Consider the following 25,285-nt stretch of genomic DNA (forward strand, 5'->3'; position numbering starts at 1 on the left):
TGCTGGGATGACGTGCGAGGAAGAGTCCCGTGTGACCGAACCGAGCTCCGACATTGAAGGTGTGACGACTCCGGTTCCATTGCCTTCGTACTTCAGCCCGCACCTGCACAGCACGGACCATCCAAGGGGTCAACCGTAGAGTCCGACGGAAGTGGGTCGAGGGCGTTCTTCACATGACACTGAGGGTGGGTCAAACTTTCGAGTCCGCCGAATTACCGGCGACAGGAACGCACCTCTTTGGTGAGAAAGCAGTAAAGGATCGCAACAAGAAGACCCTACGTGGATAGAACGACAAAATGAGGAACCATTTTCATTATCCGTTTCGAGAGGAATAATTTCAAGGAGATTTGATGAGGACATTTGCAATCTCCTACTTCCGTTCTGTAAGTTCCCGTAAAGCTTCCACGACTTCCGAACGACGCACCTGGAAAGAGTTGAGGAAGAGAATAAGGTAGAGCTTGGTGAATCGGACGGCCCCGTGTGCCTGCTCATCTGTGATGAAGGTGAAAACGATCTCGTGGATCCCCAGCAGTGGTATGAGCGTCAGGGTGGACTTGGCAAGTCTGCGGAACACGACGGTCATGAAGGGCTAGGAGGTTAGTACAAACACCTCGGGGGAGATGCACAGGTAGATGCAAAGGACAGTAATATATGGATGGATGAATGGAGGAGAGAGAAACCTGCATTTATTTACTCAATGTCATCATTATGTGGTGGGCCGAAAGGGTGGCAGAGAACCATAGGCCATAGATGTATCCACACTGACCTCTGCAAGCCTGGTGTTGGCTTAGTGGTTAGGGTGGCGGCTTGTCCTGATCCTAGGGATCCTAGGGTCCTGAGTTGAAGCCCCGTTGGCCGCTGAATTAAAATACACCAGGAGGTTGACTCAGCCTGTCATCCTTCCGAGGTCGGCAAAATGAGCACCAGTGTCCTGGTAAGGGGGACACATCAGCGGCATAGCCGCGTCCCAACCAATGATGCAGCCAGCAGCCACAGGCTGCACTCGATAGATAGATAGACTGATCTCTGCACTGTCTCGCCTGGTTCAAGTCTCGACCCATCTCGAAACTGTCATCCTGGTTTCTCGCAGGTAGGGCAAGGCATCAATGTGTGAGTGACGTCCGTCCCGAGGATGGACGTTAAACTGGGCGCCCTGCCTGCCAGCAGTCGTCGATGGACGTTAAGACCCCCCGTGGTGGCCTGATTGTGAAGAGTGGGGGAGAATTTTTGAATTACCCTGGAATGTTGCTCTCTTTCCCTTTTCTAGAGATATTATTCCAGTTTCTGCTCCCGGGAACTGGCTGCTTGTGTACCTCCGGCATTAATAGCTGGGCCGTGACGGACTCCGTAAGCCACTGCGTCTCGTGATTATTGCGTGGCCATTGGAAACTCAAGGATCAGCCAGTATGATGTTTGTTCCTTTCGCTTCACCGCTAAGCTCTGGAATTTTTTTACTTTCCCACGTCTTTCCTAACAGTTATGAGTTTCCCTTAGTTTCAAAAAGGCAAGTTTTCCAGTTTCTCCAAAACTCAGATTGCAAAGATAAATAAATAAATAAATATACCGCCGGGGAACCTGTCCAAATTCCAAATTCCATTGTGGAGCCTACACAGAGGGCGCTGCATCAGCAATGATGCAAGGATTGGTGACGATGACTATGACGATCATCATCATCGTCATCGTGCTGGACCAATCATATCCTCCCGAATGCTGGGCTTTTCAAGAGCTCGACAACAATTGATTGGTGAACAATTGATTTCGTATTTTTCTGCTGCATTGTTTGTCAAATCATCAGTGAATGAACAATTTGCCTTTGAATACTTGTTCCTTCACTTGGGATGAGTTAGACAGTGATACAAGGACAATCGGTTGTACATTTGTAATACGTACAGGGAAATGTGATGATAATCAGACATCACTCATTGGATCATTTCGTCTGTTTTTCATTTTCTGAGTCAAAAGGGCACTTGGCCCACGATGCCCGTGGTGTCTCTCTATCCCAGCAGTCTTGGATAATGCAGGTCATGACAAAGGAATTTTTTTTTAATTACATAAAGACGACGATATAAGCGCCCATAGCAGCAATATGGATGCTCGAATCATCACACCACAAGATTGGTGGTGTCATGGTTAGAGTGTCTGCTCCGATTCTAAAAGCTTAAGAGCATGGACAATCCCCATAGGTTGGCATTCATGGGGTGGAGGAAATTCCTCCTGAGGACGTGCCCCGCTGAGAGTGGTGAGAAAGGTGGTGCCGTTGGTGTGACGTCACTGATACCCAGACCGATGGCACTTCCCCCAAGCTCAGTGTCTGTGGTTGTGTGTGTGTGTGTGTGTGTGTGTGTGTGTGTGTGTGTGTGTGTGTGTGTGTGTGTGTGTGTGTGTGTGTGTGTGTGTGTGTGTGTGTGTGTGTGTGTGTGTGTGTGTGTGTGTGTGTGTGTGTGTGTGCACGCGCACGTGTTGTTATCTCCATATATGGGTTTATGAAGGTGGAACGGATCTCGAAGTATCCACCTCCATTTCAGTAAGGTGGAATCACGATTCATGGGCCAAGGTGTGAAGTTTTCTGTTCTCAAAGTTTTGTTTCGAGGACTCTTTTCAGGATCCTCACTGAGCCTCGGACAGACTCCAACTGTAGTTCGTTTGTAGTAATATTCCCAGGGATGGTTTTGAAGATCTTTTTGAGGTTCTTCTTCATCATTCCTGTTGCTCCAACGATCGCTGGCACAATTTCGGTGTTCTTCAGATTCCAGGGTCTTTTTTCACTTAATTTTTGAGATCTTGATATTTGGTCATTTTCTTGATTTCTGTATTATTTAGACCAAAATCACTGGGAACTGAAACCTCAATTAGCAATTCCATTTGTCCTTTTAAAAAATATGTACCTGAGTACGATATCTTGTCACAGTGTTTTGATTTCTGTGTTCATGCTCGATGGAATCATCCAGTCATACGTGAGCGGTACTTCCTCATTTTCAGTGATTGCTTTTGGTTCATGTTTCTATGAGTTTTCTGGGAATACGATGTTGATGTTTTTGCAGATGTGCCAGCGGATTATTATGTCGTCATCGTCGTCGGTGTGTGTGAAAGGGGGGGGGTGGGGGGTTGTGTCTTTGGCAGCTCTACTAGGAGCTATCGATCCTGTAAAAAAACAAATAATGTAAGGTAACTAGTAAGTATGATATCCTTGGCCAGTTACGCTCAGCTGCATCTGATCCAGTAAGGTGATCTGGTTTGAACAAGGCATACCGAGGGCATGTCCCCCGGAAGTTAGATCACGTGACCATTAGGTAAACGGTATTTATTAGATGGAGGACGCTCAGTCATGTGGTCGAGTTATTCGATTAGCGGACCCACCGCGTCACGAAGATATTCATGTGTGACGGCCTGCAATTCCAGAGAGTCTGGTGGGAATCCGAGATAGCTTTCCCCCCCTTGTGGTCTACTCGCCCCTGACCCCCGGGTCGCAAACAATATATATATATATATATAATATATATATATATATATTTTTTGAATAACTTGTGTGACCCCTTTCTCGAAGCTGTACTGTCCCACTCTTCGATCCAGGGCTTCAAACAGATGGTGTAACTCCATCTCATGTGAATTCCCCCATTCTTACGCGCAATCATTATTCACCCCATTGACATGTCCGAACCCGACCCTCTTTCTTGCATGTTCCTGTGTTTCCTCCCCAAATTTATTTCTCTCCTCTTCTCCTGTCCGTTCATTCCCCTACTTATTGTGTCCAATAGTTGCCCTGCTGCACTACTGTCAGTTCATACCTTCCGTCACTCGCTCTTCCATGAACCTCGATCTTGAAGAGAAAAATAAAAAAACACTCCGACCGGTGACCATTTTGGTGAACACAGTTTGGCCAACCTGACAAAACCATGCAGTCTTGTAAATTATTGGTAAGACAATATTATGACCGAAACTAATAACACATTAGAACTTACCGAAACTTGTAGTCAGTGCAACGCACCAAGTTTGCGCGTAGCTTGGAAACCAGGATTTTGAGGATTCGAACGAAAATCACAAAGTTGATCTGCAAAGAGTAAAAGTGGGTTGTAAAACAGATCTGTGATGAGTGTTGGAGAAGAAACCATTCAATGGCAAGTGTCTAAATGACCATAACTCAATGAATATAATGCAGTAATAAACTATGTAAGTACTTTATTAACTTCTGCTACAAAATTATTTACCAAACATGATGTATGTATGTATGTATGTATGTATCATATACACATCTGAGTGGATGTGAACTAGGAAGCTGAAACTTTCAGGGATTAATGAGGAAAACCCTGAAGTTGTACATGTACAAGTTTCCTTTGATTCCATCAAATTTGGAAAATAATTGTATTTTTCACCCATCTTGGCCTTTCTTTCCTTTGGTGGGGAGGAATGGTGTAATTGGAATTATCCGAGTTATATAACCACTATGTGTATGGACTGCTTATGTGCATATATAGTAAGTTTTCGCTTTGTATATGTAACCGGGTTAATTGGCAGCGGTCTGTTGCCAATACACTGCCCAAATAAAGGGATGTATCAGAAGAACGTGTGGCATGCTTTGAACAACATCGCCTGGAGGGTGGCTACTCTGCTATGGTATTAATAATCATAAAGATAATACCATAGCCCTCTCCCCCCACCGGCAGCTCCCTGAGGGAGCGGCTCCTTTTAGTAACTCTAGTAGACAGTTCAGTGTAAGCTGCAGTGATTTTATCCAACTAAACCAACCAAAAGTTTACATTCCAGGTGTTATTGAAAAGAAGACTTGACATTCCCTTCCGCTAAAAGCGGATTGGTTCCGGTGTGGTTTCAAGCACAATCATATTATCTACTTGAATGGTAAATCCCATCATGTGATGGTGTATCTGTTAGAGTGTTACTCCTTTCATGAATGTGCAGATTATTACATGTGATGATTACTGACCAGGATAGTGAGGTGGATAGGACATCGAATGATCCACCAGTAAGCAAGATTTACGTTGTGACCCCAACACCTGCAGGAGGATACAAAAGACATAATATGCTGCATTTCTCTTCCTACATATTACCTGAAGTATTGGGACAGCACACACAAACTTGAAATGACCCATTCAAGCTTCATTTTGTCAACTTCTCTACACATTCTAAAGCAGCAAGTGTTAGGGTTTTGGGTTAGGGTTAGTTTTAGGGTTAGAGTTAGGGTTTTGGGTTAGGGTTAGGGTTTCGGGTTAGTGTTAGGGTTTGGTTTGTTGGATTGTTAGGGTTCGTGTTAGGGTTAGGGTTAGGGTTTCGTTTGTTGGGATTGTTCCACTATTGGCGGTTAGGGTTAGGGTTAGGGTTTGGTTTGTTGGGATTGTTACACCATTGGCTATTTTGAAAACGTACAAGTAAAACCATTACATGGCCTGGCATCAGGATAGCTGAGAGGTATTCATATTCGCCATTGAGATGTCGAGCCTGGATTCCATTTTGGACGCAGCTAATATGGAATAGGCAAAGCCTAGAAGCGAACGTAGAATTCTTCTTCCATTCAATGCTGCAATTTCCGGTTACTTCGGCCTGGATTTGGGATCAGCGATCAAATAATGTAAATCACGATTAAAAATTAATTTTTGATGATGCGGGAGATATCTTTATTATAATCAGTGGAGGAAATGTACACCATGTCTGATATTTGGGTCTTTCATGTCTCCGACGATGCCTTTATCTCCCAGGATGCATCATTCCCCATGACAAAAACCGGAAGCAAAAGGGTTATAGCCGACGACACGGATTCCAAATTGCTAGGGTATTGTGTTGTTGTTGTTTCCCATTCTCTCATGTGCACGCGTTGAGTATGAAGCTCACTACGTTCGCTATAAACTGCCACCCTTGTGTTTCGCATGCAGGGCGAGGCGCCAATGTGTGTGCCATCCATTAGCGTCAAGTCGTCTTTGGTTGACGTTAAATATCCCACGGTGTCTTTCGCGAAGACTAGGTGAGTTATCGCTGGCACCCTGACCAAACGACAAACTAATGTCAAAATTGGCTTCACTCGAGCATCGTCGGGCCAGGCCAGCCGGTTGGTTAAAGAATTTGGTGAAAAGCGTTCCCTGGCTGACCCCACAAGAAGGTGGAAATAATTGGGGCCATTACAGGAATAGTAGTAGCAGACAGGAAGAACCATTACATCTACCTGTATGACGATGTACCATGCATCCCTGCTTTGTCCGTTAGTAAGTGTTTCAAATACCAGAACGTCAAAAATCTCCAGTGTCTTGATGTTCAATCATTGTTCGTACATAATAGATAGATGACTACTTATTTCCAAAGATAAGCAAACTATTTTACACATTATATAGTGATGGTTTACCACATTTTAATGCTGAAATAGGTTTATATTCGTCTCCTTATTTATAACTAGCAGAGATGCCTGGCATTGCCGGTCCCTCCTCCTGCCCCTTTCACTCCCCCCTCCCTCCTCCCGCTCCTTCCACTCCCTCTTCCCTCCTCGTGCCCCTTCCCCTCCCTTCAGGTCAGGGTCAGGTATGGGAGCATGTGCCAGAACAGCGCGTCGCTGCGTCCACTTTCCGCCGGTACTCCAGGGGCCTCCGTCTGGCCATCCCCCAGGCAGATGCCAGGCCCATCCCCATCTCCTTGAGATGATGGTCAACCTGCTGCAACCATGAGGCACGTGGTCGGCCCACTGGCCTCCTCCACTCATGAGACTCCCTCGCTGAGAGAATCTGGTGAGCAGGATCAGCGTCAGGAAAACGAGCCACATGTCCATACAGCCGCAGCTGACGCTCACGGACTATGCAGGTAACAAATCTCATCCGAGTCTCTCTCAGCAACCGCTCGTTGGACACAAAATCCGACCAGCGATAGCCAAGGATTCTCCGAAGAGACCTGGTACCAAAGGAATTAAGTCTCCGTCTCAGATCCTTGGTCAAAGTCCAAGTCTCGCACCCATAGAGCAAGACTGGAAGTACCAAGGACCTGAAGACTCGGACTTTCGTCCTCCCGCACAGGTACCGGCAGCGCCACACCCCATGATCCAGTGAATCCATGACTCCCCAGGCCCGACCCAGACGTCTATTGACCTCCGGCTCACAACCTGCGGAGACATGAATATCACTGCCAAGGTAAGTGAATCTATCCACGACCTCAACATCCTCACCACAAACAGACACAGACAGGACAGCAGCATCCAAGATATCACCGAAAGCCTGGATCTTTGTTTTGACCCAAGAAATCCGTAATCCCAACGGCTCCGACTCCTCATTCAGCACCTCGAGGGCCCCCAAGAGGATGTCTAAAGTCTCCGCAAAGATGACTGCATCATCTGCAAAATCAAGGTCCAAGATCTTGACATTGCCAAACGATGCACCGCAACTTGATCTCTCCGACATCCTCCCAAAAATCCAGTCCATACAAGTGCTGAAAAGTGTGGGGGCAAGTACACATCCCTGACGAACTCCAGTAACAACTGGAAATAAGTCAGAGATGGTACCACCCCACTTCACAGCACTCTCAGTACCAGAGTAGAGTTCAGACATCAGATCGATCAGTTTCGGTGGCACCCCGCGAAGACCAAGAATCCTCCAGAGGACATCCCGATTCACTGAATCGAACGCTTTACAGAGATCAACATAGGCTGCAAGCAGCCCCTGCCGAAACTCTCGTCTGCGTTCGGTGAGGACACGAAGTGCAAGGATACGGTCAATCGTTGACCTCTTTGGTGTAAAGCCTGACTGCTCTGGACGCTGGTGCTCAAGCAGATGGTGGCAAACCCTATCAAGAATTATCCGAGCAAAGACCTTGCCCGGCACTGAGAGCAGCGTCACCCCTCGGTAGTTGTTGCAGTCTTGGCGATCACCCTTCCCTTTCCAGAGAGGGACAACAAGGCCCCTCTTCCAGTCAGTTGGGATGATGCCTGTGTTCCAGGCAGAGCACAAAACTGCATGCAACGACGCGAGTGCAGCATTTCCACCAGCCTTGAGAAGTTCAGCATGGATGCCACAGATCCCTGGAGCTTTGCCCCGTTTCAACTGGTTCACCGCAGCCCGTGTTTCCACAAGCGATGGTGGACCACAGTTGATTCGAGGGTCAGCAACAGGGATTGTAACACCCTTGACGTCCAACTCGACAGCTGGGGGATCAGCCTGGTACAACCGCTCAAAGTAACCGGCCCAGCGGGCCTTCACTTCAGACTCCTCTGTCAAGAGCCTACCACTCTCTGCTCGAACTGCAGTGCTCCGAGGGATGGGCTTGGATGAACGTAATGCGCGAATTCCCCTGTAAGCGGGACGAGAATCACCTGTCCACAGGTGATGCTCTACCCCCTCACAGATTCCTCGCACATAGGCCTCCTTGTCCACCCTCAGTGCACGTACAGTTTTACGCCTCAGCTCCCTGAACAGCTCAGCTCTGCCATTCAGCCTGGCCCTGCGACTCTGGTCAATGGTATCCAGTGTCCCTTGAGAGACAAAATTCTTCTTTGCCCTGCGGTGAACTCCAAGGCATCCACCGGCAACATCAAGGACGGTGGTCTTGAAGGTGCTCCACAACTCTTCAGGACCCCCAAAGCACCCAGACCCCCCAAGTGTCCACTCAGCCTGTTCGCAAACTCCTCAGCTACTCTCTCATCCCTGAGCTTGGCAACATCCAGCCTAGGCTGGGATGGTACCATTCTCCAGGATTTAAGGTGCAGCTTTAGAGTTGCTACAACAAGCCTGTGGTCAGTATTGAGGAACTGAGCACTCCGGTAGACCCTGCAGTTCTGGATCATCCTCCAACGACCGTCAATGAGGACATGGTCAATCTCCTTTGCCACACCGCCAGCGTTGGAATACCAAGTCCAGCGATGAGCTTGCGGGCGCTGAAACCATGAACCAGCCACCCTAAGTCCATGACTTCTTGCAAAGTCAAGGAACTTAGTGCTATTCTGGTTCATAGTTCCTGACCCATGGGGACCAACACACACCTCATAACCATCCCTATCAGTTCCAGTCGATGCATTGAAATCCCCCAAGACTAGAAGTGTATCTCGTCTGGGGCACTGATCAACCACAGACTCGAGTGTGGCGTAGAATGTGTCCTTCACGGTGAGGTCACTCGCCTCAGTCGGAGCATAAATAGAGTCCAGGGAAATGACACCTAAGGAGTGACGAATCCTTAATCTCATAATACGCTCGTTGACCGGTGTTACCTCAATTATCATTGGGGTCAGCTTATTGGACACAGCTACAGCAACTCCTTGGGTATGGTAACCATCAGAGCGACCAGACCAATAGTAGGTGTAACCACCCACCATTATCTCGCCGCAATCCGGTCTCCGAACCTCAGAGAGAGCTGCAATCCCGATGTCCAAACGCTTGAGCTCAGATGATAACAGAGACAGGTGATCATCCTCTCTTAGGGATAGGACATTCCAGGCACCCACCCGAAGGGACCGCCTCAGGTTAACCCAAGGAGACCGCCGTCTGGTGGACGACACCTCAGCACCACTCCGACACACTCTCCCGCAATCTGACCCAGGGATGTTACCCCGTGGTTTCCCTCCTATCAAAGATTGGGGGTCCCGAAGGCTTTGCCCCAATCCCATCATCCGGTGAGCTGCCCTGCGAAGGGAAGCTGCACAGGAGGTACTCCCACGGAGTGGGTTTTCAGATTTTTTTTGCGTTTTTGCGTTTTGCGGAATGAAGCGTTTTACTGTGGCTGGAGTGCAAATCCTGCCACCAACCTCCTAATAAGAAGTAACCCAACTGCAGGAGGACGTCCGCAGACACAGTTGGGCACTAGATATGGATGGCCGTTGGCTCACAAGGAGCTCCTCCGCCCTTTGACAGGTTTTGTTTTTAATCCTGCTGGGTGTCCATATCCAAACACCCTCCTCACCAGAAAACCTGGTGGGGGAGACGGTTTAGTCGCCGACAACCCGACCATGGAACAGGTTAGTACAGGTTTACATGGTACCTGTAGCAGGTCACAGATCGAACCTGACCTGACACGAGCAATCCCTTCTCCTGCCCCTTATCCTCCCTCCTCCTGCCCCTTCCCCTCCATCCTCCCATCCCTTCCCCTCCCGAAACCCAACCATCCCCCCACCTCCTATCACCTCACCTCTCCCTCTGGACTCCAACCCCACCCATTTCCCTCCCTCCTCCCATCCCTTCCCCTCCCTCCCCCTGCTTCTTCTCACATCCTTCCTTCTGGACCACCACGCCACCCCTTCCTCTCCCTCTTCCTCCCCCTCCTCCTCCCTCCAGACTCCCATCCCCCTTCCCCTGCCTCCCCTGATCAGTGGAGGTTGACTTTGGTGCTCCCACTCTCTTTTGACATGTACAGTGCAAAAATGCAAGTTATCTCAACAGCTGACTTGTAATAACCTCTGTCACCACCACCATCAGGTGGCGCTAAATGATACACATTTACGTCGAGAATTTTCGTCGACCTTCCCTCTCGAACCCCCATGACAACAGATGAAACAACGTGGACCATGTTCAACAGGAGCTCGAACTTGGTCCATGTACCAAGTTTGGTGGAAATTCAGTTGCGCAACATAGATGCTTCCAATATCACGAGCCATGTGCGCTGACCAGCTGCCAATCGCTTCGCTGATGGGTTCAATCAAAAGCCATCTTGCTGCGCTTCACCAACATATTGCAAATCTCAATGAGGATGAAAAACGGACCTTTCATCGCAGTTTTTTTGTCATGGAAGTGGTGGTGGTCATGATGGTTGTTGTTGTTGTTGTTGTTGTTGTTGTTTTATCCACTCTAAGATGGGTGGGAGGTTTCATAAATTTCTCAAGATAATTATGATTTTAATTTTCGATCCCGACGAAGAATTTTGTACCCGCCCTTTCTCGCAGGCAAATTCGTCTGGATTGGATGACACGTGAGAACGGCGTCTATAATTCGTTTGCCTTAACCAATTCCACCATCTATAACATTTCAAAATAATGATCTTTTTGAGCACTTTTCGGAATGATTTGACCTTCACTTGGTTCTGTTCTCGAGTCTATATTCTTTGACCTTTAATTGCAGGAATTAGTGATTTCTGTCTGTTCAGTCCACACGACATCTGTGCCTCGTTTGTTGGCGATCTCCAGATCGGGTCGTTATTGAGAGAGTTATGTGCAAAGATATATTCACAAATCATAAGATCTGCATTTGCTCTTTCCATCGTGAAATACGAATAAATGACGTCATTTTTCCTGTTGCAATTTCTTCTCTCGCTCGTCATTTTATTTCAGCGATTGATTGGGGGTTTTAAGGGGGTTCCACAAAATAATTTTGAAGGATTTTTCCAACTCAGTTTCTGAGATATAAAGATTTTTTTCAATGTTCACAATTTTGGTCATTGTGATTGTTTGAGGTCAAATTTTTTACTCTCTGTGGTCTGACAGTCAATTCCTAATTTTTTACCAAAGATCTGGAGTTGAGAGTCAATTCCTAATTTTTACCGAAGATCTGGAACTGACAGTCAATTCCTAATTTTTACCTAAGATCTGGAGCTGACAGTCAATTCCTAATTTTTACCTAACATCTGGAGCTGTCAGTCAATTCCGAATTTTTACTTAAGATCGGGAGCTGACAGTCAATTCCTAATTTTTACCAAAGATCTGGAGCTGAGAGTCAATTCCTAATTTTTACCGAAGATCTGGAACTGACAGTCAATTCCTAATTTTTACCTAACATCTGGAGCTGTCAGTCAATTCCCAATTTTTACTTAAGATCGGGAGCTGACAGTCAATTCCTAATTTTTACCAAAGATCTGGAGCTGACAGTCAATTCCTAATTTTTACCTAACATCTGGAGCTGTCAGTCAATTCCGAATTTTTACTTAAGATCGGGAGCTGACAGTCAATTCCTAATTTTTACTTAAGATCGGGAGCTGACAGTCAATTCCTAATTTTTACCTCAGATCTGGAGCTGACAGTCAATTCCTAATTTTTACCGAAGATCGGGAGCTGACAGTTAATTCCTAATTTTTACTGAAGATCGGGAGCTGACAGTCAATTCCTAATTTTTACCTAACCTCTGGAGCTGACAGTCAATTCCTAATTTTTACCTCAGATCGGGAGCTGTTAGTCAATTCCTAATTTTTACCTCAGATCTGGAGCTGTTTTTGCAGATGATGCAGTCATCTTTGCGGAGACTTTAGACATCCTTTAGGGGGCCCTCGAGGTGCTGAATGAGGAGTCGGAGCCGCTGGGATTACAGGTTTCTTGGGTCAAAACTAAGATCCAGGCTTTCGGTGACATCTTGGATGCTGCTGTCCTGTCTGTGTCTGTTTGTGGTGAGGATGTTGAGGTCGTGGAGAGATTCACTTACCTTGGCAGTGATATTCATGTCTCTGCTGGCTGCGAGTCAGAGGTCAATAGACGTCTGGGTCGGGCCTGGGGAGTCATGGATTCACTGGATCATGGGGTGTGGCGCTGCCGGTACCTGTGCGGGAGGACGAAAGTCCGAGTCTTCAGGTCCTTGGTACTTCCAGTCTTGCTCTATGGATGCGAGACTTGGACTCTGACCAAGGATCTGAGACGGAGACTTAATTCCTTTGGTACCAGATCTCTTCGGAGAATCCTTGGCTATCGCTGGTCGGATTTTGTGTCCAACGAGCGGTTGCTGAGAGAGACTCGGATGAGATTTGTTACCTGCATAGTCCGTGAGCGTCAGTTGTGGCTGTATGGGCATGTGGCTCGTTTTCCTGACGCTGATCCTGCTCACCAGATTCTCTCAGCGAGGGAGTCTCATGAGTGGAGGAGGCCAGTGGGCCGACCACGTGCCTCGTGGTTGCAGCAGGTTGACCATCATCTCAAGGAGATGGGGATGGGCCTGGCATCTGCCTGGGGGATGGCCAGACGGAGGCCCCTGGAGTACCGGCGGAAAGTGGACGCAGCGACGCGCTGTTCTGGCACATGCTCCCATACCTGACCTGACCTGATCTGGAGCTGTCAGTCAATACCTAATTTTTACCTCAGATCGGGAGCTGTTAGTCAATTCCTAATTTTTCCATCATATCGGGAGCTGTCAGTCAATTCCTAATTTTTACGTAACATCTGGAGGTGACAGTCAATTCCTAATTTTTTCCCTCAGATCGGGAGCTGTTCGTCAATTCCTAATTTTTACCGAAGATCGGGAGCTGACAGTCAATTCCGAATTTTTACTTAAGATCGGGAGCTGACAGTCAATTCCGAATTTTTACTTAAGATCGGGAGCTGACAGTCAATTCCTAATTTTTACTTAAGATCGTGAGCTGACAGTCAATTCCTAATTTTTACCTTAAATCGGGAGCTGTCAGTCAACTCCGAATTTTTAATTAAGATCGGGAGCTGACAGTCAATTCCTAATTTTTACCTAACCTCTGGAGCTGACAGTCAATTCCTAATTTTACCTAACATCTGGAGCTGACAGTCAATTCCTAATTTTTACCTAAGATCTGGAGTTGTCAATCAATTCCAAATTTTTACTTATGATCGGGAGCTGACAGTGAATTCCTAAGTCAGATTTGATTAGTCATACAGGGAAGTTAAAAAAAAAAAAAATTTTACACTCATTTCATTTTATATGAAAACGTCACTTTCACATAATTTTCTGGGGAAACGTGACGTCATAGAGAATAATGTCAATTATACTTTTGATGTGCCTTAATTCATAGAATATTCTGCACAAAGACACTTCTTTTTCTGATGATTAATTCCAGAGTTATTGTTAGAAATGTGAATGTTCACCCTTCGATGACCTTGATATTTGACTTGCGTCATTGTTGGCCACATATCATACTTTGGTTGACCCACACTCGATCCGACCAAGTTTGGTTACAATCGGTCCAAGCATAGCTGAGATATGATGATACATTACCCATGATGAAGCAGAAAGACCGATACGGTATTTCACCACTAACCCCTTCCGGGGGTGATGCATGAATCGATTCTTCGCCTGAAGATCTGTCACCATATTATTAACCCTCCTATAGAAAAGGCCCCCCATGTGAGGTTTTGAAGGGGATAACCCACATAACTAGCAGAGGCTCTGGCTGGCAGTATGACCGAAAGGTGCACACACTCGCCTCAAAACTGTCTAAACTGGGTTTGAATCCTGACTCAGCTGTAAACTGTCATCCCGTTGTTTCACAGGTAGGGTGAATCATCAATGTGTGTCATCTCTCGGATGGACGTGAGAACTGGACGTCCCATCTATCGGCATTTGCTGATGGATGGTAAAGATAACATGGTGTCTGCCCTTTGCAAAGAGTAGGCGATCTATCGCCAACACCATGGCCAAATTCCCAATTCCTAATTGTTGCAAATAATTATAGGACCTAATGCCAAAACGGAACTTTCAAAACGACGTAATTTGCCCCAGAATGCTCAGTGCACATGCGCACAACCCCTGAGCAGCAACGGTGATCGGGCACGTTTTCATGTATCATGTGTAAGATGAGGATTGCTGCTTAAAATGGCTCCCAAGCTTCTGAATGAAGCCAAAAATACTTGGGAAAGTACCCTCGAAACAACGAAAGACTTGGAGAACTTTCTCAGTTTGTCCAAAAAGGTGCGATCTTGCAGCTTCCCGTACTGCAATGTCCGGACGATGTGGCTCGGCCCGAAGGATCGTAGACGGGTGTGTTCTACCCAAACCCCGACGGATCTCTATCATTGAATGGATGTTGAACCTTGCGGGAATGCCTCATGTGATCATGGCAGGCTTGGTGATTTATTTAATGGATGTCTGCAATTGGAAAGATGATGCTGTGTTTCATTACCAAAAGAGCAATGGCTACTGACTCTTTAACAAGGGACATCTTCGCGACGTGAAAATACATAAATCTTGCACCAGTTATTATTCCCGTGGGAGCCCGATGTACCAGGTAGACTTCCCTGAGGTTGACGCCGCATCTGTTTTTTGGTGCTTCTTTACAGTTATGGGAAGATCACACCTGCGGCTTGTGAATGCAAAGGGTAAGTTCTAAACTAAGTTTTAAAATTATGATATTTATGATTCGTCACGTTGGGGAGGGGGGTGGGCAGAGGGAGGGGGTGGAGGTAGAGAGTAGTGGGAACTGTGAGGGTTGTTATAAATATAATGTTAGTTTTGTTTTGGGGCCACAAGAGGAATTATACTCGATTTTTGCATCTATTGCTAAAAGGAGAAGTGTGAGTGTGTGTTATATATCCACTGCTACCTTGTATTTTCACTTATATTGCCAGGAAATTAAAGGAGCTCGATATCTACCTCTCATCCACAGATATTTCTCGTATTTCCTTTATATTTGTGAGTCCGTCGTGCATCCAGGAACCCAACAAGTATGGTTAACCATTTTGAAATTGCCACTCTTTCGTTTAAATCCTGAAAATGATGCTAAAAAGACTTTGATCTACAGATTTTGTCATAACAATGGCAGGTTAGAAGTGCCCCAGTTAGTGGAAGCGGGTCACTAAAAATGCACACATCGCGCATGTGTGAAAGCCCTCGTAAGCATTCATACGTCATTTTGAAAGTCTCGCATGAGGTCAGAGTGGCAACCCATCCAGGATTGTAACCCAAGCTAAGAAATTGCTTCAGCATGGTACATGATGATTGTGATGACGAAGAACAATGCCAATTGAAACAAAGTAATAGCACCAGAAGTAATTTACCAAACGATTTGCTGTTGATGTGGTGCAGGCATGATGTGCCGAATGGCCTCCTCCTGCATCGAATTTCCTTGTGTGTCCTTGTGTAAACTGTACTAACATGTGCTTTTACATTTTATCAGGAAATTAAAATCACATGTTGTTGGGAAAGAGTCTGACTTCCTTAAGTTGGTTATCAGATGTCAGACTTCCTTACTCTGTGTTCTCCTTGTACAGTTTGATGAAGATCCAGGGCACAATGAACAGCAATGGAGTTCCTGTTAGAAGGAATGGAGATCATTCTCATAGATGAGACACTTTGACAATTGAAATTGCAATTTTATAAAATACACTACCTGGTCGACATGAGATGGCTGTGTATCATGTCATCCACTTTCGACAAATCCTTATTGGCCGTTACTCGACAACCTCCCAAAGACTGCGTGAGTTTTAGAACTAACTTTGAATGTAACTAATCAGACTTTACAAAGCATTCCAACCAATACAACATCATCATTGCAACAGTCCTCTCGGAATATAATGTCTAATGCAATCACAGTGAATGCAATATTTACATCATTACTATATTAGCCCCCGGTGCAGCTGGAGACGGGGTTCTGCAATTTCTTCTGTGTCTGTCTGTCTGGGCTGTAACTTTTTTTTTTTTAACTATTTTTTCAACAAAGCTTGATTATGAGAATATGGAGAAGAAAAATTAATCTGTTCAAAAGGTTAAAGGTCAGCGTGACATAAAATCGTCAATTTTCATCCAATTCATGTGAAATTTTAATTATTATTTGAGCTTTTGTGATGAAATTCTCAACAAAGCTTTACGATGACAATATAGAGAAGACAAATGAAGAATTCTGTCAAAAGGTCGAAGGTACCGTTTAGCAGACGGAAGAATAAGAAGTCCGAATACAAAGGGGATGGGCTTTGCATTTTCATCTGCTTTCGAGTTACCCTCGGAGAAGGAGACGGTATTGCATTTGGGTCCATTTGTCTGTTTGTTACTTATTTGAAAAAATTGTTTCTGCCAAGTATGTTGGTCTGTAGCATTTGGCTGTGTCTGTCTGGTTGTCACATGATTTTTGGCCACAGTTTTCAAGTAATCGTTCTGAAAGTTTTTTTTTATGTATGTAGTTGACCGGCCAAGAACAGCACCACTTAATTTTGGTGAAGATCCGAATGCGGATCCGGATCTGAGAATTTTTTAAAAAGTGATTCTTCACCATTGAGAGATGGGGCCAGGAAAGATATGAAGCACAATTTCTAAAAAGATTATGGATGGATTCACACGAAACTTTGTGGACAGGTTGGGTGTGTGACAAGGACGAACTGATTCAATTTTCGTGAAGGTCCGAATCCGGATCTTTATGCGATAATTATTTATTTTTTAAACTGAATCTTCACCATTGAGAGTGGGGCTAAAAACGATATTGCATGTTATTTCAAAAAGTTGGGGACGGATTCGAATGAAGCTTTGTGGACGAGAATTTTTAAAGTGATTCTTCACCATTGAGAGATGGGGCCAAAAATATGAATAGCACAATATGCCAAAAAGTTGTGAAAAACGAGGTGGATGAGTTTCTCTCATCCGATGAGAAACCGATGAGTTTCGGTGACAAGAACAAGCCAATTCGATTTTGGTCCAGGTCCAGATTCAGATCTGACCTATCAGTGGGATACAAAATGTAAACTGTTCAACCTGGCAGAGTTATGTTCTCTGCGGAGTGCCGTTCTGTTTCTTCGTGTGGCTCTATGAGTGATTTTTTTTCATTTGTATGTTTGTTTGTTTGTCCGCACAGAACTTTAATGTTGTTCTCCGCAACCACTTGTCGGATTGAGATGACCATATTCACCATAGGAGCGGCTGCTCATGTAGATTGTTCGAATGATAATTATGCCGTCATAGGTTACGAGGCGTGGTAGCCATTTTGGAAAAACGGAAAAACTTTGGACTTCTGCATCTCTGAAACCGCATCAAGGTAAAATTGAAACTTGGCACGTGGCAAGTACTCCTCATGGGGAAATAAGTTTAATTTTTTTATGATGTCAAAGTTGTCTTCGTTATGACGTCATAATTGCACATGTAGAACACTACATCTGATCAGTATGAAAACTTTTGTGGGTCATCCAGGGATTAAAATGGTCCACAGAAAAAAAAATGATGACGTCAGTCACGTGATTTGGCAGCCATATTGTTTTGTTTTTTTTCAAAAACCTTCAAAACATTTCTTCTCTGAAGTGCCTGAACAGATCGAGGCAAAACTTTACACGTATGACTGCCAATCCATGAGGAACAAAAGGTTTCACATATGTGACATCATATGTCACACAGTTTGGCAGCCATATTGGATTTACCAAAAAACCTACAAAAAAATCTTCTCCAGAATAGCTGGACAGATGGAGGGGAAGCTTCACACAAATGTTCCCCAAAGCATGGGTGTTCAATTTTTTTCAAGGAATAATTGATCGGTGGTGTGGTGGTGGTCGTATGGCAGCTTAGCTGCCAGGGTAGCTATCATTTCTTGAAGCGTGACCGTATTGCTGATGCAGTGCCCCTCTACCAGTACACACACTGGAACTGGTACTCATTTTGCCAACCTCGGAAGAACGACAGGCTGAGTCAATCCCCTGGTGTATTAATTCAGCGGCCGACGGGGCTTGAACTCAGGACCCTCAGATCCCAAGCCACCACCCTAACCACTGAGCCAACACCAGGCTATTGATAGGTCACATGGTTTGGCAGCCATATTCGATTGCAGAAAAAATTAAATAATGTTTTCTCTGGGACTGCTTAATCAATCGAAGTTAAAGTTCACAATTATGATATCGTAGTGATTAGGAATATATGTTTTAAATTTCAACTTGATCGCATGCATGATCTGCCAGCCATAGTTTTTTTTTTAATTTTTTAAAATCTGGGTTCTGTTTTTTATATTGTAATGTTTTTTTTTTTGAATAAGGATAACTTGGCTGCACCTGGATTGGTTTGAGGGTCGAAGAGTAGCATTTGAATGCGAATCCTATCCAGGTTCCTCCTGATGACATCATCTTTGCTTTTTCCTTGTTCGGGTTCCTTCTGATTACTCCAATGCAGAACTGTGTACCTATTTAGTCTTCCATTTGATTTACATTGAATTTATTTTCATCCCATTCTAAATTCAATAGAATAAAAATAATAACAATAAACGTCATGGGTCTGGGCCGGGTGTCCGATCAAAGCAGGGTTGCATCAAAGCAGCACGTCTTGGTACCCTGTCATCACCGTCAGCAGTTATAAATGGTAGTTCTAATTATGTCTCATAAATTATGTAACACACCAGTACACAAACCCCACACAAAACAAGTCGTGACAATCTCTGATAGCTCTTTTTTATTATTATTATTATTGTTTTTGCATAGATTTCTGATGCATTGACTCACCCCAGCCAAGAGCCAGATAATGGCGAAGATAAGCCTCCCCAGAAAAGGCTGGCACAAGGAGCAAGGAATGCAAAAACATTCCCTCAACGAGTACCCAATGGTAGTTAGCTCCGATGCAATATTGCATGAAGGCCTGCGCTGCCCGGCAGCCAACTGCAGCCTGGGGTGGAGGAAGCAATGTTAAACACATGAAGTATTGATAAGATACATTTTATCTGATATCACACAATGAGCTGTTCTTGTGGTGCGGATATTTGGCCTTCACGATTAAGACTATTTTTCCAGTCTGCCAGACAGCATGGTTTGAGAGAATTTCCCTTTTTAAAGGTTGAATTTAAAATTCACTGCCAATGTCTGCGGAGGTAATAAATTCATGGTATTCATTTCTTTATCTCTTAAGTCCACATAACATGATCCTGCCTGATTTGGTCTGGTTTAATGTGAGGTCAGGTCACACATTATGGTTGATATTTAATGTCTTCAGGGCACCTTGGGATGGATCTTACAATGCTACCAACTGAATGGAAAAAAATTGAATCTTACTCATCACTCTTACTGGACGACCCAGCCTGGTGTTTGCTTAGTGGTTCGGGTGGCGGCTTGGGATCCTAGGGTCCTGAGTTCAAGCCCCGTTGGCCGCTGAATTAAAATACACCAGGAGGTCGACTCAGCCTGTCATCCTTCCGAGGTCGGCAAAAAGAGCACCAGTGTACTGGTAAGGGGGACACTGCATCAGTGGCATAGCCGCGTCCCAACCAATGATGCAACCAGCAGCCACAGGCTTAGAGAGAGAGAGAGAGAGAGAGAGAGAGAGAGAGAGAGAGAGAGAGAGAGAGAGAGAGAGAGAGAGAGAGAGAGAGAGAGAGAGAGAGAGAGAGAGAGAGAGAGAGAGAGAGAGAGAGAGAGAGAGAGAGAGAGAGAGAGAGAGAGAGAGAGAGAGAGATGTGTGAGTGTGTGAGTGTGTGAGTGTGTGAGTGTGTGAGTGTGTGAGTGTGTGAGTGTGTGAGTGTGTGAGTGTGTGAGTGTGTGAGTGTGTGAGTGTGTGAGAGAGAGAGAGAGAGAGAGAGAGAGAGAGAGAGAGAGAGAGAGAGAGAGCTGTGTGAGTGTGTGTGAGAGAGAGAGACAGACAGACAGACAGACAGACAGACAGACAGAGAGACCAGACGACCCGTGAACCCGTTGGGTTCCCGTTGTGACAGCGGTTGATTAAAAAAAAATCAATTCAAAAATAAAAAAGATAGCTCCAGTGAACGATACCGCAGAGGTTGTTTCCATCGATCGAATTCTCCCGGAGAGTACTTGACTGAATCGGGAATTGATTTTTTAATAATTTTTTTCGTTGCCCGATTTGAACGAAACTTGATACTGCACACCGCAGGAGAATGGTGAGTAAGGTGGGCCAAAATTTTTTGCGCTATCATATACCGTTTTGGCTGTATTTCAGGAACATGCATACATACATACATACATACATACATACATATAAGATGAGAGTTTTAGTAATATATAGATTTATAGTTGACACTTCATGCAAAGCCCATTGTTCCCCCTGTCCCCTTCAAATCCATAACCAACTGCAACCACCTGATGGCTCAACAGGCTTCCCCAGTCGGTTGTATCTGGGTCCATATTCCAACGTTTCTCCTGCAGCACGTCCTTGGTCAGCACGGAGACAGCACGCAGAGCGAATGATGCAAATAGATTCATGTGGATGTAGGTGCGTGTACAGTGCAGGCGCCTGTGGAGAGCAGAATCGGAGGAAACCATGACGAGCTGCAATCATGAGAAACGACTTGTTTCTCTCCCATATTCCCTCCTCATTTTTTTTGTCCCCCATCCCTCCGCCAAGGTCCCCAGCTGACCGACCGATCACCCGTCCATGTACTTTTGTGTGTGCGATATTTCAAACACCGTTGAACATTTGACCTCCATATTGCAGATATAGTGGGTCAACTTAGCAAAATATAGCATAACAATTGTGCATTTTGTGAGTAAAGCACCAAATTTGGCACACTACTAACCTAACATATTATGAACAGATTTGGATATTGGACCATCTCAAAATTTTTGATGGCAGTGGAAAATGGCTGCCGCAGCCATCAGCGGCTGAATTTGAGATGTCATCCAATATCCAATATCCATCCATCCAATATCCAAATCTGTTCATAATATGTTAGGCTACTAGTGTGCCAAATTTGGTGCTTTCATCACAAAATGCACAATTGTTATGCTAAGTTGCCCCACTAATATCTATTCCTTATGACATTATCTCAACTTCACTCGATCACGGCTGCGATTGGCTGAATTATGTTGCCGCGGCAACTGTCTCGGTAACTTCGGCTGTGCATGTGATATTTTAAAAACCGTTTAAGATTCACCTTTTTCAATTAAATCCAATTAAATTCGGTTTTATAACCAAAAAAAAAATAAAAAAAATCACACGACGGAAGTCCGAGGACTAAAAGAGTCAGCTTTACAATTTCAATGAGGAGATGGTTTACAGGTTCCAATAGTGATGACTATATAATTTAATATATGATAAAATGCATCCTCCATAAAGTTCATTCAGAGTTCAACAGGTGTACTCGACTGAGGATTGTTGAGTGTTTGTTCGAATTTTTGAGTTTTGGTTTGGGGGGATATGCAAGTGGTGAGCAATTTCTGAGTTGGAGTTCCGTGGAATGTTCTTGACGAGTAGGTGAAAGGAAATGACGATGACGATCAGACTGCAGTAGGGACTTAGTAAAAGTAATAAGAATGTCAGTTCTCCTGTCTGTAAGTGTTGAAACATTCAGGGTATTGAGGAGTTCAACAAAGTGGGATCGCCCAGTGAAAACTATCATTCGGAGACCTTTTTGCTCTACCCTCTCAATACTCTTGGCTTGTTGTCCCCCGTTACGTTTTTGCTCCATGCAGGAGCAGCAAATTCTAACAAGATGGCGAACGTACATCATTTTGGATGAGAACAAGATCTGCAGTAGAGGCTCCATTTCTCTTTTACACACAAAGGATGTACAATCATTGCGATGCACTCGCGATCATTTGCCGTCCCTTTGAGTCCCACTTGAGGTTCAATTGGATGGTCACCATGAGCAGACGTAGCAGACGTGGCAGGTCATTACATAGAAAACTCACTTGCATTGACTTGCAATTTTCAGGTTTCCGTTTCATCGTATTCGCACGGCTCCATTCGCACAATGCGACACTGTGTGACTGCATTTCTCCATGGTGAGACTTTGGCACAGGCTCCACTAAACAGAGGTCATCCACGTACTTCTATCTAGTCATTGTGGATAATCACAAGGAACATAAAGAGGACAAAGATTCGTCCCCTGGGGTACTCCGCAAGATAGCTGTTCTGAGGATGAAGTCAAACTACCGTAACGGAGAGTTTGAGAGTCAGTCAAAGAGGAAACTGCATTTCACAGGAATGATTGCAGGGTCTATATCAAGTTGAAATAGTTTCTTGATGGATGTTTCCTTACTCTTCGTGTCCTCACCGAACGCAGACGAGAGTTTCAGCAGGGGCTGCTTGCAGTCTTTGTTGATCTCTGCAAAGCATTTGATTCAGTGAATCGGGATGCCCTCTGGAGGATTCTCAGTCTTCCTGAGGTGCCACCAAAACTGATCGATCTGATGTCTGAACTCTACTCTGGTACTGAGAGTGCTGTGAGGAGTGGTGGTACCATCTCCGACTTATTTACAGTTATTACTCGAGTTTATCAGGGGTGTGTACTGGCCCCCACACTTTTCAGCACTTGTATTGACTGGATTCTGGGGGAGGATGTCAGAGAGATCAATCTCTGGTGCATCATTTTGGAATGTCAAGATCTCTGACCTTTATTTCGCAGATTATTCAATCATCTTTGTGAAGACTGGATATCCTTATGGCAGCCATTGCGGCACTGAATGAGGAGTCAGAGCCGCTGGGATTACAGGTTTCCTGGGTCAAAACTCAGATCCAGGCTTTCAATGACATCTTGTATGCTGCTGTCCTGTCTGTTCCAGTTTGTGGCAAGAATGTTAAGGTCACGGAGAGATTCACTTACCTTGGCAGTGATATTCATGTCTCTGCATGTTGTGAGCCACAGGTAACTCCACATCTGGGTCGTGCCTGGAGAGTCATAGATTCACTGCATCATGGGGTGTGCTGCTGTCGGTACCTTTGCAGGAGGACGAAAGTCCGAGTATTTAAGTCCTTGGTGCTTCCAGTCTTGCCCGACAGATATGAGACTTGGACTCTGAACAGGGATCTGAGATGGAGACTTAACTCCTTCAGTACCATGTCCTTGGCTATCGCTGATCAGACTTTGTGTCCAACAAGCATTTTCTGAGAGAGACTCAGATGAGATTTGTTACCTGGATAGTCTGTGAGCATCAGCTGTGGCTGTTTGGACGTGTGGCTCATTTTCCTGACACTGATCCTGCTCGCCAGATTCTCTCAGCGAGGGAGTCTAGTGAGTGGAGGAGGCCAATGGGCTGACCACGTGCGTCGTGGTTGTAGCAGGTTGATTGGCATCTCAAGGAGATGGCGATGGGTCAGGCATCTACCTGAGGGATGGCCAGATGGAGACCTCTGCAGTGGAAAGTGGACACAGCGACACACTGCTCCGGTGCATGCTCCCATACCCGACCTGACCTATCGTATGGTTGATTAGGTCAAATGCTTTAGTAGAATCTATTGCACAGGTGTTAGTGTAATGTCCCGGCTTGTAAAGACCTCGATGAACTATATCCGATGTCCTAACGAAATAATGAGAAACAGAGCTGCCTTTCATTTTGTCAAACTGGTGCATATCGATTTGCTTCTTGATGTTGGCCATCAGCCATTCATCTAAAAAGCTTTCGAACACTCGGGCGATGGTGGGAGTGATTGAGATGGGCCATAGCTGGTTGTAGTCCACAACTGGTTTACACTTAGGAACTGGACACACAGATGCAGTTTTTCCATTTGATAGGAAAATATCCGGAACGAAGGCATTCGTTAAAAAGGCTCGTCAACGGCTCTGAAATTTCGTATGCAAGTTACTTCGGAAGTCGCATTGGAACGTCAGTTGGATAACCTGCCTTTGAAGGATTCAAACGGTGAAGACAAGTGTAGACCTCTTGCCACCAAACACTTGGGGAGAAGCAGGGGCAGGGAGGTATGCAGGTAATGCAGACAGATCGAGTCGAAACGTGGAAATTCGTTGCAAATCTGGGCAAAGTGACAGTTTCGGTCATTAGCGATTTGTGCTGCCATTTTACCAGTGGCCAGAAGGAGGGGCCAGAGTGGCCAGAAAGAGGGGCCATTTTACCAGTGGCCAGAGTGGCTGGGAGTGCTTGTGCATTCCCGTCGTCTGTCTAATCTGTTGACGCCATTTTTCAGGTTCCTTCATTTTCAAATGTTCAATTTTACGACGAACCAATTTTTCTTTTGCTCGCTTCATTTCCCTTTAGTGGGGCAACTTAGCTAAATATAGCATAACAATTGTGCATTTTATGAGGAAAGCACCAAATTTGGCACACTAGTAGCCTAACATATTCTGAACAGATTTGGATTTTGGGCCATCTTAAATTCAGCCGTTGATGGCTGTGGCAGCCATTTTCCACTGCCATCAAAAATTTTGAGATGGCCCAATATGCACAATTGGCCCAATATGCACAATATGCAGATGGCCCAATATGCACATCAAAATGCACAATTGTTATGCTATATTTCGCTAAGTTAGGGTTAGGGTTAGTTGGATATTCATGAGTACTCTCTCGCGTTTGTGACGAGGCTTTCGAGACAAACTTCTCGAGACAAACTTTGTGTGAATGAGCAGTGTTACGTAACTGGTATAGTTCATTCCTGGTGTAACTTGTTGCTTGCTGTGTGAAGTTCCTCGTGTGTGCAAACGTAACAGGACGACAACAGCAAATTTTCACATCAATAGAAATCGAATGTCAAAGATGTCGTTTGTTGGTGCAAAACTTATTTTTCGCTTCTCATCAGAAAGTTCAGACTCATGTAGCTCCACATCCATCACCGAGGCAATCACACTCTCCTCCTGAAACTGCAATTCGGGGCTCTTGCTGTCCTCCTCCGTGGTACCCGACGCACTCGTAGGGCGCCGCTCAGGGACGGAGGTACCCCGGCTTCTCTGGGACGGACCCGACTGGACTAGACGGGGCAAGGCTCCTCCAACGCACAAAGGCTGCCGTAGATTTGTCACGACGTCACAGCATGCCAACGATACATATTCCAAATTGAATGGGATGCCAAGTCGCGGGCAG

At 45.3% G+C, this 25,285-nt stretch overlaps 1 protein-coding gene across 5 annotated transcripts in view; it reads right to left on the reverse strand.

The window, feature by feature from the left end:
- LOC147021167 (glucagon receptor-like) overlaps window positions 1-25,285 on the reverse strand; it is a 79,825-nt gene that overhangs the window by 5,712 nt on the left and 48,828 nt on the right. For all 5 annotated transcript variants that reach the window (XR_015060725.1, XR_015060724.1, XM_085891012.1 and 2 more), the window contains 8 exons: window positions 20,612-20,765; window positions 19,028-19,187; window positions 15,816-15,876; window positions 4,940-5,009; window positions 3,960-4,048; window positions 425-563; window positions 234-275; window positions 1-103 (listed from right to left, as the gene is read on the reverse strand). The exon at window positions 1-103 is cut by the window's left edge. Coding sequence is in view for 3 of the 5 variants with exons in the window: in XM_085891012.1 (XP_085747138.1) it covers window positions 1-103; window positions 234-275; window positions 425-563; window positions 3,960-4,048; window positions 4,940-5,009; window positions 15,816-15,876; window positions 19,028-19,187; window positions 20,612-20,765 (818 nt within the window). In the remaining 2 variants the exon portion in view is untranslated. The remainder of the gene's footprint in view (window positions 104-233; window positions 276-424; window positions 564-3,959; window positions 4,049-4,939; window positions 5,010-15,815; window positions 15,877-19,027; window positions 19,188-20,611; window positions 20,766-25,285) is intronic.

The sequence above is a fragment of the Eptatretus burgeri genome, chromosome 8 (genome assembly GCF_056783735.1).
Source record: "Eptatretus burgeri isolate ZD-2024b chromosome 8, Ebu_testis_v1, whole genome shotgun sequence".
Lineage (NCBI taxonomy): Eukaryota > Metazoa > Chordata > Myxini > Myxiniformes > Myxinidae > Eptatretus > Eptatretus burgeri.